The sequence below is a fragment of the Tiliqua scincoides genome, chromosome 1, assembly GCF_035046505.1.
Source record: "Tiliqua scincoides isolate rTilSci1 chromosome 1, rTilSci1.hap2, whole genome shotgun sequence".
Taxonomy (NCBI): domain Eukaryota; kingdom Metazoa; phylum Chordata; class Lepidosauria; order Squamata; family Scincidae; genus Tiliqua; species Tiliqua scincoides.
The window spans coordinates 4,834,039-4,850,987 of record NC_089821.1 but is presented as its reverse complement, the minus strand read 5'-3'; the positions used below and the strand labels follow the sequence as shown (position 1 = coordinate 4,850,987).

Here is a 16,949-nt window from a genome sequence, read left to right as displayed (position 1 = left end):
ACAGGCAAAACCTTCTGCTATGACAAGCCAAAGAGCAGCTTATCTCCAGGTATTTAAGGAGCTTCATAGGACAGGGCTTAGTTGGGGGACACATATCTATATTCAGGCATTTTGTGATGTTTATCTTCCAAAAGTGCCTGCGTCTAATCTGTATTAATAGTTCCAGCAATACAGTGGTCCAAAAATAGCTTTGTTACTCAAGCTGAAGGAATAGGAAAGGGCATTACCCACCGCTACTAACCCCAGGGCAAATTCCATAAGGCTAGTTGTGTTTGCCTGGTGCAGTAAAAAAAAAAATCTGATAGCAGCTTCAAGAACAACAGACTGATCGTGGCAGAAGTAAAGAGCAGAAACCTGACTTGAGCAGAGGTCTGGATTGTTTATGATGGCAGTAATAATAATAATAATAATAATAATAATAATAATAATAATAATAATAATAATAGTACAGGTATTTCTATACCGCCTTTCTTGGCCCTCAGATTTCTCCTCGGACTTTATTCAAGGCGGTTTACATAGGCAGGCTAATTAAATCCCCGTAGGGATTTTTACAATTTGAAAGAAGGTTCTATCTTTCAAGAAACCACAACATTCAGATGTTCCTTTCCGATCTGGTCACAACATTCTGGCCTCCATCCTCCCACGCTCCGAGCAGATGGAACAGCTCAGCTCCAGCTTGCCAGCTGCTTCAAGGTCGCACGGTGCCGGTGGCCTCGAACTGGCGACCTGCGGATGTTATCTTCAGGCAAATGGAGGCTCTACCTCTAGACCAGACCTCCTGCCCAGTAAGCAGTAGCCTAGCCAGAAGGGGCAGCGGCCACAGTAAGTACTGCAGGTGCTGCAAGTAAGTGGCCCCTCCCACTCGCCCTCAGAGCCATTTGGGGCTGCGCATTGCCATTGCTTCCCCGAATGGCTCTAACGGCAAGTGGGAGGGGCTGCTTACATGGCGCATTGCGGCACCTGTCTGGGACTGCCTCGGCACCTATCCCCCCTCCACCTCTCTAGCGTTAGATTTATCTCATGCATCTCATACAGTGAATTCTTGCTTACAGACATAGATGCTGCAGTATGTTAGGGGTTTTTTTTTCCTTCAGTCTTGTTGTCCCTCTTACTTGATGATGTGCCAGCTTCTGCTCTTTTGACACTCTACCCCACCACTTTTCTCTCCTCCGCACTGCTGCTCTGTCCCCGTTTCATTTCCAATTCATGGTGTGGGAGGACGACCGATGGAGGCAGGTGGATGGATGGATGGAGGTGGGAGTCCCCTTTCAGCCTGCTGCCTGAGGCAACCACTTCAGTTGGTCTCATAGCCTTGCTCTAAGCCCAAACATGAATGTTGGCAGGGCGTGTCTGCTTGCAGTGTCATGTTACTGTGTGTGACATGTGTTGGTGCAGTGGGCCATCTTTTCACTTATTTTTCTGGTGCAGTAAATCTTAGGGTCAGACAATGTCTTTGGTATCAGCTGCTGTTTGTCATAAACCTATTAAATATTCCACTGCTTTAAGATTTATAGGAAATTTAAAAAAATGAACGTCTTCATTGGGGTTTTAAAATGTGTTTTCAACTGCATTTCAGAATGAGATGGCTGTATATGAACTGATCCATAATTTTGTGGAGGTTTTAGACAAGTATTTCAGCAGAGTGGTAAGTATGACGTGGGACTAAATAATAATAATAACAACAACAACTCGGTATTTATATACCGCCTTTCTGGTCATCGGATTACTCCTCTGACTTTATTCAAGGCGGTTTACATAGGCAGGCATTTCTAAATCCCTCAAGGGGATTTTTACTGTCATAGAGGTTCTCTCTTTCAAGAACCAACAACATTTCAGAATGGATCTTCCTGGCTTGGTCTCACTTCTGGCCTCCAGTTCTCCCACGCAGGCTGGCAAGCAGCTCCATCTCTCACATGGAGGGCAGCCAAGTCGCTTCTTGCTCACACCAAGAGCAGGTGGAATTGCTCAGCTGGGCTTGTCAGCTGCTTCACCATTCTCAGCCCTTCAGGGAGCTGCCGGTGTCCTCGAACTGGCGACTTTCTGATGTTATCTTCGGGCTAACAGAGGCTCTACCCTCTAGACCAGAACTCCTGCCCTGAAATACAAATTCTTCCCTTTTACCGAAAACTTTAACAAAAGTAATTATGACATTGTAGTTAATTTGAAAATCATATTTTTGTGTGCAGGGGCTCAGTCTCACTGAGAGTAATAAGAGCTGTTGCACCTGTGAGCCTTTAGATTGTACATGAATTTGCCCCTCTCCAGATTACCATTTTTTATTTTTTTATTTTTGCATTACTAGGCCTGAGTCAACAGAGCTGACTACTGGTGTTTTGATCCAGAAATTCTGGTGTGCATGTAAAAATTTAGTTTGTGCACATAAAACTACCATGCTGAGTGTCGGAGAACAATCTGGACATATAAGGCAGGGAAACCATACACAGAAAGGCTCCTGCTGGATGAAACCTCCCAATGTACACTACAGTGATTGGATCACAAGTTATTGGTTCATTCTTTAAATAGCAGATCAAAATAAAAACAAATATTGTCTGCTTAATTAATGCTGCAATCAGTGGATTCTTGCAAACAACAGCAGACTGTGTACATGGGATTATTTGGGGATCTGTGTGCATGCATCTGCCATAGAGATAGTGACAGTGTCAGCTTTGATACAGTACCAGTCACCAGTATAAGGGTAACAGGGGAGGTTGGGACTCAGTCCTCCCATCTCCCTGAACAGGTGCTTGGTGCTGCCCATAAAATCTTAATTCAGCAACCACATGCAGCCCCAGGATGTAGATGTCTAGTACATGGCACTCATCTATAGCATGTTTTTGATCCCTGTCCACCTGTGTGTAGAAGCCAGAGCAGTTTGTAAAAGTTTGGCCTCTGGGGTTTATTTATTTAAAAGGTCATGGATATTAGTACATACGTGGATTATCCAAGTATACCCAGATCCATGTATATTGGGTTGTACCCTAAGTGGCATGCTCTAGAAGTCATCTTCCCCATCCTATCTCTCTCTCTTTTCCTATCTTTGGAGGAAAAATCCATTATGGGGTACAAGCCATGATGTGTATGCGCAACCTCCTGATTTTAGAAATGGGTTAAGTCAGAATGCCAGATGTAGGGGAGGGCACCAGGATGAGGTCTCTTGTTATCTGGTGTGCTCCCTGGGGTATTTGGTGGGCCGCTGTGAGATACAGGAAGCTGGACTAGATGGGCCTATGGCCTGATCCAGTGGGGCTGTTCTTATGTTCTTATGTTCTAGGGTAGCTCCCCAATTCCTCCCAAAAACCACTCCTAAGAGTTGGGGGGGGGACCCTCAAGAACAGAGTGGGGAGGTGGTGCAAGGAGGATGTTGGAATGGAAAATTACCAAAACACACATTTGGAGGGCAACTGCATTTTTTTTTTTGGCAGTTACTCTCTTTGAACAGCCTCCCCACACCATATCCAACATATGCTCACAGTACTCATGGTCTCATACTACTTATGGTATTCCACTCAATGAATTTTAGCTTTGTGCTTTCCTTAGATATGAAGGTCAGTTTGAGCAGATGCGGAAAGAGAGATTGATAACTTGCTCTTAATTTTGTCAGTTATCTCCACTGGGACACCAGGGAGGGTCTGATATCTGAATAGAAGCTCCACAACCTCAATTAGATAAATATAGCACTTGCCAAGAATGTTTGAAACTCACAAATCTAAAAATACTGAGATGACAAAACTGTCACTCTGGTAAAGCACAGATGTGTTTTTCTTTCCCAGAGTTTGTTCTCTCCAATTCCATCATCATTCTAGTTTAAGATCTTGCCAAAAGTCTACAAATTATGTTAGGTGTAATTTAGCATAGAGGTTTATAGCTTTCATTTTTGTGGTTTCCACCAAAGTGTCTCTTGGGAATTTACAGTCATTTGTTAGGAGTTATTTATTGTATGAGTTACATGCTATTAAAATAGAACCATGGAACAATGTGACCCACCCTCTTTTTCAACTTACCAGTTTTAGCAAACCAGCAGCTCTGAACAAGGCCATCTCCATTGGGTGGTACAAGTAGCACTGTGTAAAAGTATAATTAGACAGCACATTTTTAGCCAATCGTGTTTTAGAATGAGATACAGTATACAGCATTGGCTGAATGTGCTATAATCACAGACTAACCAAAACAAGTATTAGAAGAGGATAAGGGAAACAAGCCGTATGGATTGCTATAGTGCTCCCTTGCAAGGAAAGAGACGTCACATGTACAGATTAGGGCATGATGGCCCTTCTTCATGCCATGCAGAAGAGTGCGTAGAAGGGAAATGTCATGACTATTTATAACTTTTGCGTATCTCTGCTACTAGATTAATGTTGCAGTGTCTCCCGTTCCGAGATACGTATGTAAAAAATTAACATTATGAAAGGAAGATGTGGTCACCGGTTTTGATTAATTACTGAAAAAGAATGCTTGTAAAATGACCCAGACACAAGAGATTCCATTCCTCATATCTGCAAGTTCAAGAGTAGAAGTTCTAGTGGCAAGTTTCATTGTAGCTATGGAACAAAATGTGCAGCAGTGATGATGTGCCCAAGCAGGCTCTTTTGGAAATGCTGTTCCCAGTAATAATAATAAATAATAATAAACTTTACTTATATCCCGCCCTTCTCCCCAAAGAGACCCAGGGCAGCTTACAACATGTTAAAAACAGATTAAAACATAATTTAACAACAGATAAAAGAAACGTATTAAAAACACATTAACAGATACCATAAAAACAGTAGTCAGATAAAAAGTCAGATAAAAAGAGCAAAAAGCAGCAGATCATAGAGGAATCAGGCCTGTAAAAATACTAAAAGATGTAAAAAAGATGTTAAAAAGGCCATGAACTCAGAAGGCTTGTTTAAACAAAAGGGTCTTCAGGCCTCGCCGAAAAGTCTCAAGAGTGGGAGCCATTCTCAAGTCAAGGGGAAGGGAGTTCCGTAACGTTGGTGCCGCTACTGAGAAGGCCCTGTTTCTTGCCACCGCTCCACGTACCTCCCTAGGCGGCGGCACTTGTAAAAAGGCCTTCTCTGATGACCTAAGAGGATGAGCCGGATTGTACGGGAGCAGGCGGTCCCTAAGATACCCTGGCCCAGAGCAGTAAACGGCTTTAAAGGTCAAAACCAGCACCTTGAATTGGGCCCGGAAACGAATGCGCAGCCAATGTAGCCCCTGGAGAAGCGGGCTGACAGAGTCAAACCGCCTACCTCCAGTGACCACACGGGCCGCCGCATTCTGCACTAATTGCAGTTTCCGAACCGTCTTCAGGGGCAGCCCCACATAGAGCGCGTTACAGTAATCTAACCTCGATGTCACCGTGGCATGGATCACCGTGGCCAGGTCTGCACGATCCAAGTACCATTTGATGATCCAAGTACCATTTGACAGGATGTGAACTGTGGGTCTTTCAAGCATGGCGACTCTCAGTTCATTACATCTTTGCACAAGTAGCCTTGGCTGTGGCCCACATGTGTCTCTTCCAACCTGTACAGGCTTCCCTGGTCTTCTCCTGGCCAGGGAGTGTTCCTTCTGTCACCAAGCATGTGGCAGCCCCACTGAGCCCTCTTTGTCTCATACTGATGGGACCTTGGGGACAACAGTCAATTCTCTTCCCCTTGCCATGACAAATGCTTCAGTATCAATTGGAAAAGAACTGTCAAGTCAGCTGGTTTTATTTTTCCCCCTATTAAAAATGATATTGCAACTATTAAGACTGAAGTTTTGAAGTTGCTAAAAAGAAGCGTATGTCATGAACATGCAGCGCAACAAGGAGAAAAATAAAGTAGAATCTCTTATGTCTTGGTAAGGGACGGAAAATGACAGTGGCTGTTATTTCAGGCACTCTGGTTGTAGATGGGCAGCGCAACCCTAACTTGCACTGGAACAGACAGGCCAGCAGGCCTGTGTTGTATCCATTGCAGGTTTGGGGCTGGCTGAGGCTCTGCCTAAGGTAAGAGGAACAAATTTCCCTTACCCTGGGTGGAACTGCAGCAGCCCCAATGGGTCTACTCAGATCTGCGCCACCTAAATCAGTGGTGCAAATCCATGCAGCCCGGAGCCTGGATGAGCGCACGGGGAGGTTGGCTTACATCCTTGCACTGGCCTGCCTCCACTTATGTCGGTGTGAAAGTGCTTTACGGCACTTTCACGACAGTGATGGGCCGGCGCAATGGACTTGCGTCTGGCCGAGGACGCTTTTGAATTGCGCCGTAAGTGAATCTGCCAAGGATTATACCAATTGCTTTTCATAGAATCTGCTTGGGGTTGACCTGATCCTCTGCATTATCGCATTTATTGTAGGGGTTTCTATTTTTGTTATTTCAGTGTACTTGTTACCTGCATTAATGTTGCCTTCTGCCAATAAAGTGGGGTACAAAGTTTTAAATGAATGAAGAAGCCATTGCTTGGAGATAATATTTGGCAAGATTTCCTGGCAAATGTAAATCTTTAAAATTGAAGTCCTCAGGATATAATTTGCCAAGCTGTCCAAGTTCTGTTCACTTGAATGAGCTGTTTGTGGGTCTTGTCTCCAGAGGTCCCATTGAAATGTGTGGTTGGTCTGTGGAACTCCTTGCCACATGATGTGGTGATGGCGTCTGGCCTGGATGCCTTTAAAAGGGGATTGGACAAGTTTCTGGAGGAAAAATCTATTACGGGTTACAAGCCATGATGTGTATGTGCAGCCTCCTGATTATAGAAATGGGCTGTGTCAGAAGGCCAGATGCAAGGGAGGGCACCAGGATGCAGGTCTCTTGTTCTCTGGTGTGTTCCTAAGGGCATTTGGTGGGTCGCTGTGAGATACAGGAAGCTAGATTAGATGGGCCTATGGCCTGATCCAGTGGGGCTGTTCTTATGTTCTTAAAATGAATGAAGCCTGGGAAAAAGCAAGGATAAATTTGTTGTACTACCTATCTTTAGCATTTTAAAATGGATAATGTGCATGTAAATATGTTTAGCCTTTTCATTTGTTTTCATTAAAGAGCTACATTCAGACTAATCAGTTTTCATGTAGAGAGCATTGGATTGAACATGTACAGATCCAAACATGGAACTATTTTGGAAAGTGTTCACTTCTAACGCAACCGGTTGCCCATATATTATAATTATATATATAGTGAAGTAGTATGACTGCTGTATTCTTGTTTAAACTTTTCTTTTTTTCCTCCCCTGTTCTAGAGTGAATTAGATGTATCCTTTACAGTTCCACCAATCTGTTTGCATTTCCATATATTTGCAAGGCCAGACAGCTAGACTGAAGCGGTGCCATCTTTGGGTTCAAGGGAGCCCAGCAGAAAAGACAACAATGGCAGATGGCTTAAGCATCTGAATAGCAAATGAGCAAAGGTAACTCACTGTCATCATGTTTATATTTTTTACACAAAAGAAATGGTGGCCAGATGTCAGATGTGGGGGCATTGAGATGCATTTTGCTTGTTTGGGTCTAAAAGTAGAAAACGTAGTATTACTACAGCACCTGCCTGACAACTTGATGAGACTATGGGCGCAATCCAAACCTGCGCTGGAGCAGGCAAGCCAGGAGGCTTGCGCTGCATCCAATGCAGGTTTGTTGGCTGCAGCGGCTCAACCAGAGGCAAGGGGAAGCTCTTCCCTTACCCCTGGGTAAGGGCTGCTCATCCCAATGGGTCTCCTTGGACCTGCGCCACCTCTGGAGGTGGCGCAAGTCAGAGGAGAGCGGAGTGGCTTGAAGCTGCTCTGTTCTCCCCAGGAACGGGTTGGGATCTGGCATAACCGCTGGGTCCCATCCCTGCCCCCAGCTTCCCACACGCCTGCCCCTGGGGCCGCCCATTGCCCGCCCTGCCCCTCCCAGAAACGCCCCCCCACACCTACCTTCGCAGCTTGTGTCAGAATGGAAGCCACTGCGGAGGCTTCTGCTGGCTTCTGTGCATGGGTGCATCTAGATGCGCAGACATGGCTTCCTCCCACAGAGGCGCAAATGTGCTTTACGGCATGTTTGCGACCCTCCCGGGGCACCTCTACCAGCGTAAGTACCAGTTAGGATTGCTCCCTACAGTAGCTAGGCTGTACTCTGTAGCTGAGCAAAGGCTGAACCCCACTCCCTGGCAATAGCTGAATTGACAGTGAGGTTTAACACTGCAGGAAGCGATGTGGCTAGTAATTTCATGAGGAGTTACTTGTTCATGTGGATGCCTTACCCTTGTTGAAGCCACTCTTATGAGTAAAAATTAAAAGTGGGATTCAAAGAGGTGCGTGAATGCATTTACACCTGATTGTAAGGACGGTTCTGTTTCCCACATATAGGCCACATTAAAAGAGAACTCAGAGAGGGCAGTGAGTCCCTGCTACTGATACCAAACAGCTTGTAGGATTCCTTTTTCCCCCAGAACCAGTAGTATAGGCGAGGGCGGGGGTATAGTAAGCACTACAGGCGCTGCAATACGCCATGTAAGCAGTCCCTCCCTCTCACCATCAGAGCCATTCTGGGCAGTGATGGTGAGTGCCAGCACGTTGCCATAGTTGCCCAGAATGGCTCTGAAAGCGCGTGGGAGGGGCCTCTTACGCAGCACATCATGGCACCTGCAATACTTACTGCACCACCACCCCGTTGCCTATGCAAAGATTGCCCAGGGCAATCTTCATTAAACTTTAAACAGTTGTTTGTTTAGGGGAGCAAATTTCACAATGAAAAGGAAACTGTATTAACATGATTCAAAATCAGGGATGTGCGGTGGGTGGGGGAGGCAGTGCCTCTCCACTGGAGTCCTTCAAAAAGCACTGCCACTGTTCAAGATTCCACTTTTGTGGGACTTTTAGCCACTTGCCTTCACAGCATGAGACATGCCGATGAAAGAAAGTACTCCTAGTATCGTAAGCAAGCAGATAAACAAACACCTTACATACCTCCTTGCAAGTGCCTGCGATTTAAACATTTTACCCCATAAAGTGAAATCTGAAGTGTTGCCACTTAAGTACCGTTAGTATATTTGACAAGTTCCAGCCTTGTGCAGGGAGAAGTGGGTGGAATTTTATGAAGCTCTTAAAACAACTGCAGTAGGTGCTGATTTCTGGGATGAGTCATAAAGAAGAAAGATTACAAAAGCAACAGTCGAAAGTTATCCCAGCAGTTTTGTGCAGCAAAACCAGGTTCTGATGTGGGAGTAGTTAAAACTAAACTGAATTTCTGTAGTTTAAATTGGATTTCTGCTGCAGCAGGAATTTGTGAGAAGAATGAGCTTCTGTATAAGGAGGGGAAAAATTTTCCTGCAAACGTAAAAACCAAGGTGGCCTGATCCAGCAAAGCTGAATTGTTTCATGATTTTAAAAAGAGCATTTAAGAGTGTTCTTTTACATCCAGTTGCAGGTGTAGTTAGGGCTCTCAAATGCTTGACACATGGACAACCAACTTGCAACTTTTTGGCCGACAATACACGTTCAGCAACACAATCAACTGTTTCTGTTCCACTCCCAGCAATGAGCTGCAACATCCCAGTGCAGCTGTAATGCAACTAATTAAACCACAATCTAAGCACAAATCTTTTAGAAACATATTCTGATTGGACTAAAATTTCTTCACTACTTGAAATAGACATGTGTCACTGGTCCAGCAGCTAGTTTGTAATAGTTGTGGTCAGACGTAACTTAGCTGACCGCATGGCATATTGCAGTTTGCAAAAAATATGTGGGGAACCAGGGTTACACAGTAAAATCACTATCACATATGCAATCAAGCAGGTGATACGTATGTTAGGGGCAGAGCTTAACGTGAGCTGATTTTTCATTTTATAAAATCTTCAGATATTTTAAATAATTAAAAAAACAAAAACAAAAAACCTTTGTATTAGGACCATTGTGGTCCCATAAACAGTGCCATACATGGACCTAGGTCAAATTTCAGACAAGCCACAGGTACTGAGTACGTTTGGGTAAACTTCACCAACAGAACAATCCTAAACTTGTTTATTCAGAATAAAAAAATCCCACTGAACTTGTTCTTGCTAGTAAGTGTGCTTAAGATAGCAATCTAACTGTTCCGTTTGTAAAAAGGTATCTGTTTCATTTGGTTCTCAAAAAGACAGGACTTTATATACTGCACTTTAGATTAATATAGCCAGGTCCTGTACAGTCAGTATATAGTTATGATAAAACTGCTTGATTATCCCATGTGTATTTGACTTCATGCTAAAATACTGTACCAAATCAGCAAGATAATTGGAGTCTTCTTCATTTTCAAATTAGGCTGGGCAGCTGCTGTTTTGTTAGGGGAGTGACACAACACAAGGGGGTTCAAAACTGGACATAGTCAGCACCTAAAAGGGCCAAGTATCTACTCAAGATGCTTGCCAAAAGCAGCATGGGCAAGTGAGGAAGGAATGGAAGGAGGGACTGGCAGGTGGGCTGCAGTCACTTGATTCCCAACGGCAGATGAAGTACTTGCTAGTGGAATGAAGAGTAGCTAGTTGTGGTATGCTACCCAACAGGGTGTGACAGGCTCATATCTCGCTTGGAGAAAGAGGAAACCTCTTTGGGTTTCCTCTCATAAAGGCAACCTCCAGCTATCTCTGCAGCATTTAAGAACATTTAACGGAATGATGGCATATTTACCGTATAAAATCCTGAAGGTAGGAAGGAAGCCAACCTCAGCTATTCAAGGGCAGTTTCCTCTCTGTTCTTTTGGGGAGAAGTTTATTGATTGATCTTACACAACAGCTGACTATTTTTCAGGTGAGAAGATCAATTCACACAGCTTTCATTCATGCTGTGGCCAACTAAGAGCCAAATCCTATCCATATTTCCAGCACCGGTGCAGCCGCAATGCAACCCCAAGGTAAGGAAACAAACATCCCCTTATCTTGCGGAGGCCTCTGGGACTGCCTCCCCACGACAGGACGCAGTGCATACCCCATGGGCACAGCTGCACCGGTGCTGGAAATATGGATAGGATTTGGCTCTAAATTAGCAGTACTGCAATATTTGATTTCTTTATAGATTTTGTGTCCCATGGTATCCTCGTTTCCTCTCTAATGAAGTAAGGCCCAAATTCTAACCCAACTTTCCAGCACTGACATAGCTGTGCCAATGGGGCGTGTGTTGCATCCTGTAGTTGGATGGCAGTCACGGAGGCCTCCTCAAGGTAAGAGAATGTTTGTTCCCTTACCTCGGTGCTGGAAATTTGGTTAGGATTGCGACTTAAATCATTTACTGCAGTAAGAGGAACTTGCCTCTTTTAGTTCAAAATACAGTAAGGATAGCACTAGTGTCTAGTTTTTCAAGCAATTCAGGACCTGCTCATTATAATGTCCATTAGGTTCCCCTCCTTTTTGGTGTGTGTGTGTGTGTGTGTGTGTGTGTGTGTGTGTGTGTGTTTTAATAAGTTCCCTGTTTAAAAGGAGGAGAACTAAATGTGAACAGCAGGACATGATTTTTATCTGAACACTGCCCTGGCCACATCAGCACCTAATATAAATAGACATGTGCCCATAACAGAATTGTAACATGAGATTGATTGACTTCATCATCAATGTGCTATGGCAGAATTTGTTAATAAAGAGCTGGCAGTAAAATAATTCTCATTTTGGCCACTAAAATTTTGTACTATCTTGAATAGTCACTTCACCTAATACAAAGTGTATGCATGAATACAGTTAAGTTTTTAAAAAAATGAAGTTAATTAAAAAGGAGACCTGTGTGCTATATTACCCCGAACTATCTTATGTAAATTTGAGTGCAAGTTATAATAGCAGCTGGATTAAAACTGATATTTACCAGCTTCTGTTATTGCTTCTTTTCTTTCATAATTTTAATCTGCATCTGGTTGGTAAATCTGTCACTTTTTATACTACACTCCTGCTTTGTGAAGTTACCAAACAGACACACACTCCTTTTAATTGGTGGTGGACCCAAACAGAGCCACAGTCATTTGACAAATACCACTTGCAGAGCACAGAACTGAGTAAGGGCCCAATCCTAAGCAGTGTGCGCTGTTGCAAACATGGTGTAAGGCACATCTGCAGCCCTCAGCACCAGTCCAAGCTCAGCATCAGTGGACCACTGCAGCTCTGCGGTTGTGTAGACTGCCGGGTGGCAGAGAGGTAGGTGGAGGTGTGGGGAGATGCAGGGAGGATGCATGCCAGGGGAGCGGGACAGAAAGATGGCGAGCTCCACTGGATCCTGAGCCTCCATGTTAGGCTGCTGGCTCGACATGGAGGCTCTTGATTCTGTGCCAACCCTTGGGTCACCGTGAAATTGAGTAGCCCCATTGCGGGGTTACTCGCCTTCCCTGGGGCAAGAAAGTCCACTCCTTTTGAGGGGCCACCGGTGTTTCACTCAGGATGCATCGGCAGCCATTTTTGGTGCCACTGCAACCCTGGGCACTGGGCACTTCAGGATTGGGCTGCCAGTCTCCCAGATCAAAATTTCTTACACATTTTTTTGTTTAAGTTGGAGGATCTGGTGTGTTAGTTTAGGTTTGCTCAAAGGCTTAGCCATGCATAGTGGTATTTTGAGCCTTTTCTCTTTGAACACCTGCCCTGGTCTTCATGCCATCTAAGAAACTATTTGTGAAAACTTCCTTCTCCCCCAGTTTGAAAAGCAGTTTGCCATAGAGTTTAGGAAGGCTACCATTTAAGAAATATGAGCCAGATATCCCGTTGGGTATGCAGAACAAAGTACACAAGTTGTTGGACACTCAGGTCTGTTTTGTGCAAAGATACCAACATGCAAACTAAAAACTTAAGACATTACTCAAGTTTTAACACTGCACAGGTGAAACGGCAGAGATGGGTTCGTATTTGCACTTTTAAAATCTTAGTATATTAACATTTGCATTGTGTCATGTATTGAGGTGCACATTTTGTAAGAAGCCATTTTATTTTATTACCCATTTTATTTTAAAAATGGGCAAAATTATAATTTTGACATGTTACTGTAAATCTCATACATTTGAATTATGTTGGCTGAATATGAATTTCATATATGCTGATGAATATGAATTGAATATGAATTTCTTATATGCTGAATATGAATTTCATATATGCTGATGAAATTATGGCCTTCGCCATTATAGTCCTCACCATTTGTTCCCAAAACAAAGATCCTTAACTTGAAATGTATGCAGATAATGTTCAAACTGGACAGAGTGCACATAATTTTGGATGAAATGGTATTAAATGGCTGCATTGTGGAAACAAACAAGACCAGGATTCTTGCACCTCTTCTTGTTCTGGATAAAATGGCTGAAAGCTAGAAGGACGAAGCCTGACGAAGGATCTATTGACACAACATCACTCTCAAAACATGAAGGACAATTCAGTTTGGGTATTTTAAAGACAAGTCTTGCAACATTCTGAACAGGCTCTTCAGGCTGAAAATATCTCTTCAGTAAGTGGAGGACTAGTCCTCCTTCCCTGTGAAAAGAGATTAATTACTTTTAATATTACAGAAAGTTTAATTATGTACCTAACTCAGTTGGGGAAGAAATAAACTGAGGCTTTCATATGCATTCACCTGTCTCTTTTCTGTAAAATAGAAAATTTTCATGCCCCAAATTATCAAGACTGGATGGGAAAAACCTAAAAAAATATTTTTTTAATGATATGCTTAAAAATTATAAGACCAAACTAGCAATAGGATGTGCCTAAATCCCATTTATATTAATGGGTCTAAACTGAATGGTCAATGCGATCTCAACAGTGTATTTAGTATTGTTTGAAGTAATCTGTCTAGCACAACTAAACCCATCCAGCATCCTCATATGTTCAACTCTGTATTGTGACCTCAAAGAAAAAATTCTGCCACAATTAAGAGTACAATATATTCTTTTTTTCCTCAATGGAGATTACCTGGAACTACTTAACTGTGGTAGACAATACCACCAACCAAGGACTAGTATGCATGGCGCCAGCACGTAGATTGTAGGCAAAACATAAATCCATGCATCATCTCCCACTGGGCATATATCATAGATGATATGGTGGCAGGCATTCTCACAGTCAAAGGGGCACCAGTATTACAGGGCGACAGGGCTTCTTTCTTATAGCACTTGCATATAGCAAGTATGCAGCTCACATAACATTTAGTGTTATTCAAAGCATTATACTACAGCAGCTTTCCACATGCGCTGTCTCCGATGCATCCTCGGCATCACCTGGCAGGACAAAGTTTCAAACAACACAGTCCTGGAACGTGCTGGAATCCCTAGCATGTATTCACTGCTGAAACAGAGACGCCTGCGTTGGCTCGGTCATGTCGTGAGAATGGATGATGGCCGGATCCCAAAGGATCTCCTCTATGGAGAACTCGTGCAAGGAAAGCGCCCCACAGGTAGACCACAGCTGCGATACAGGGACACCTGCAAGACGAATCTGAAGGTCTTAGGAATGGACCTCAACAGGTGGGAAACCCTGGCCTCTGAGTGGCCCGCTTGGAGGCAGGCTGTGCAGCATGGCCTTTCCCAGTTTGAAGAGACACTTGGCCAACAGTCTGAGGCTAAGAGGCAAAGAAGGAAGGCCCACAGCCAGGGAGACAGACCAGGGACAGACTGCACTTGCTCCCAGTATGGAAGGGATTGTCACTCCCGAATCGGCCTTTTCAGCCACACTAGACGCTGTTCCAGAACTACCATTCAGAACGCGATACCATAGTCTTTCAAGACTGAATGTTGCCAACAATAGACTACAGCAGAAGATAAGGCAGTTTTCCACGGATTGTAGCCTCAGTTAATTGTGACTAAATAGCACTGACAACAATGAGATTTGGTCATGCCTAACTACCAAAAAGGAAGAGAGCAGGCTAGCAATTTTCAACTCTAACGTCAGGATTGAAGAAACCCTTTAATAAAAGAAGCTGTGGTTTACAAACAGTAGTAATGATCTTGAATAAGGTCCAGCTTATTTAGCAAAATAAAAGTTAACATGATGTTTTTTCTTGGTGGCAGAGAGAGCGCCATTTTACATTGGGGTGAAGCAGATGGGGTGAGAAATGACTTCAGGTGGAAAGAGTAACAGTTGTTCTCCCCCCACTACACAATGAGACCAACATAGTGAGATATACTGTATTGTGAGACCAATTGGATCTAATTGCAAAAAACAGATCCTGGATATTTGAACATCAGTTAGCTCAGTTAACATTTCAAAGGACAATGTGGAACAGTATTGATAAATATGAATCTGGAATTACAGAAGTGGTCTAATATGATGCTTTCATAGTTAGGAAGAACTGTGGTCAAAGGCTACTGAAAAAACTCCACAGTCAGGGAATTAGAGGACAGGTCCTCTCTTGGACTGAGACCTGGCTGAAGACCAGGAAACAGAGAGTGGGTGTCAATGGGCAATTTTCACAATGGAGAGAGGAGAAAAGCAGTGTGCCCCAAGGATCTGTCCTGGGACCAGTGCTCTTCAACCTCTTCATAAATGACCTGGAGACAGGGTTGAGCAATGAGGTGGCTACATTTGCAGACGACACCAAACTTTTCTGAGTGGTGACGACCAGAAATGATTGTGAGGAGCTCCAGAAGGATCTCTCCAAACTGGCAGAATGGGCAGCAAAATGGCAGATGCGCTTCAATGTCAGTAAGTGTAAAGTCATGCACATTGGGGCAAAAAATCAAAACTTCACATATAGGCTAATGGGTTCTGAGCTGTCTGTGACAGATCAGGAGAGAGATTGGGGGGTGGTGGTGGAAAGGTCGATGAAAGTGTCGACTCAATGTGCAGCAGCAGTGAAGAAGGCCAATTCTATGCTTGGGATAGTTAGAAAAGGTATTGAGAACAAAACAGCTAATATTAAATGCCGTTGTACAAATCGATGGTAAGGCCACACCTGGAGTATTGTGTCCAGTTCTGGTCGCCGCATCTCAAAAAAGACATAGTGGAATGGAAAAGGTGCAAAAGAGAGCGACTAAGATTATTACTGGGCTGGGACACCTTCCTTAAGAAGAAAGGCTACAGCGTTCGGGCCTCCTCACCCTAGAAAAGAGACGCCTGAAGGGGGACATGATTGAGACATACAAAATTATGCAGGGGATGGACAGAGTGGATAGAGATATGCTCTTTACACTCTCACATAACACCAGAACCAGGGGACATCCACTAAAATTGAGTGTTGGGAGGGTTAGGACAGACAAAAGAAAATATTTCTTTACTCAGTGTGTAGTTTGTCTGTGGAACTCCTTGCCACAGGATGTGGTGATGGCATCTGGCCTGGACGTCTTTAAAAGGGGATTGGACAAGTTTCTGGAGGAAAAATCCATTACGGGTTACAAGCCATGAAGTGTATGTGCAGCCTCCTGATTTTAGAAATGGGCTATGTCAGAATGCCAGATGCAAGAGAGGGCACCAGGATGCAGGCCTCTTGTTATGTGGTCTGCTCTCTGGGGCATTTGCTGTGAGATACAGGAAGCTGGACTAGATGGGCCTATGGCCTGATCCAGTGGGGCTGTTTTTATGTTCTTATGTTCTTATGATTTAAATTTCTTGGGTGATGGATGGCAACTAACAATTATGAACAGTCAAGCTCTGGCAAGGATTCAAGGGATTTTCAAGAGGGTTATGCTGCATAACATATACAGAGATTTATTGAACTGTTTCTACCCAGATTGAGAACAATGGCTACATTCCAGAATTTAGCTGTGCCAGAGCAATCCCTTTAAAATTGACATGAATACTTTGGAAAAGGGGCTGGTCTTCACATGAAGAAAATAAAGAGAATAAGTGGAATCAACAATCCAGTTGGAACATGGAAGTTGGAACTGTGGAGGAACAGAGAAGAATAAGAGACACAAACTAGGGCTGCAATCCTAACCTCACTTTCCTGGGAGTAAGTCCCACCAAACACGACTTACTTCTGAGTAGACCTGGTTAGGATTGTGCCCTAGGTGTTTCCCATGACTTGTGAATCTTATACTTCTCTGTTTCTCCAGAGCATGTTGCCTTCTAGGTTTTGTTAAATTC

At 43.7% G+C, this 16,949-nt stretch overlaps 1 protein-coding gene across 1 annotated transcript in view; it reads left to right on the top strand.

Annotated features, from left to right (window-relative positions):
• The window catches only part of AP4S1 (adaptor related protein complex 4 subunit sigma 1), a 32,698-nt gene extending 19,197 nt beyond the window's left edge, over positions 1-13,501 (top strand). Inside the window, exons 4-6 of the mRNA XM_066618002.1 lie at positions 1,577-1,645; positions 7,201-7,212; positions 13,118-13,501. Of these exons, the coding sequence (XP_066474099.1) occupies positions 1,577-1,645; positions 7,201-7,212; positions 13,118-13,246 (210 nt within the window). The 3' untranslated portion in view covers positions 13,247-13,501. The remainder of the gene's footprint in view (positions 1-1,576; positions 1,646-7,200; positions 7,213-13,117) is intronic.
• The last annotated feature ends 3,448 nt before the right edge of the window (positions 13,502-16,949 follow it).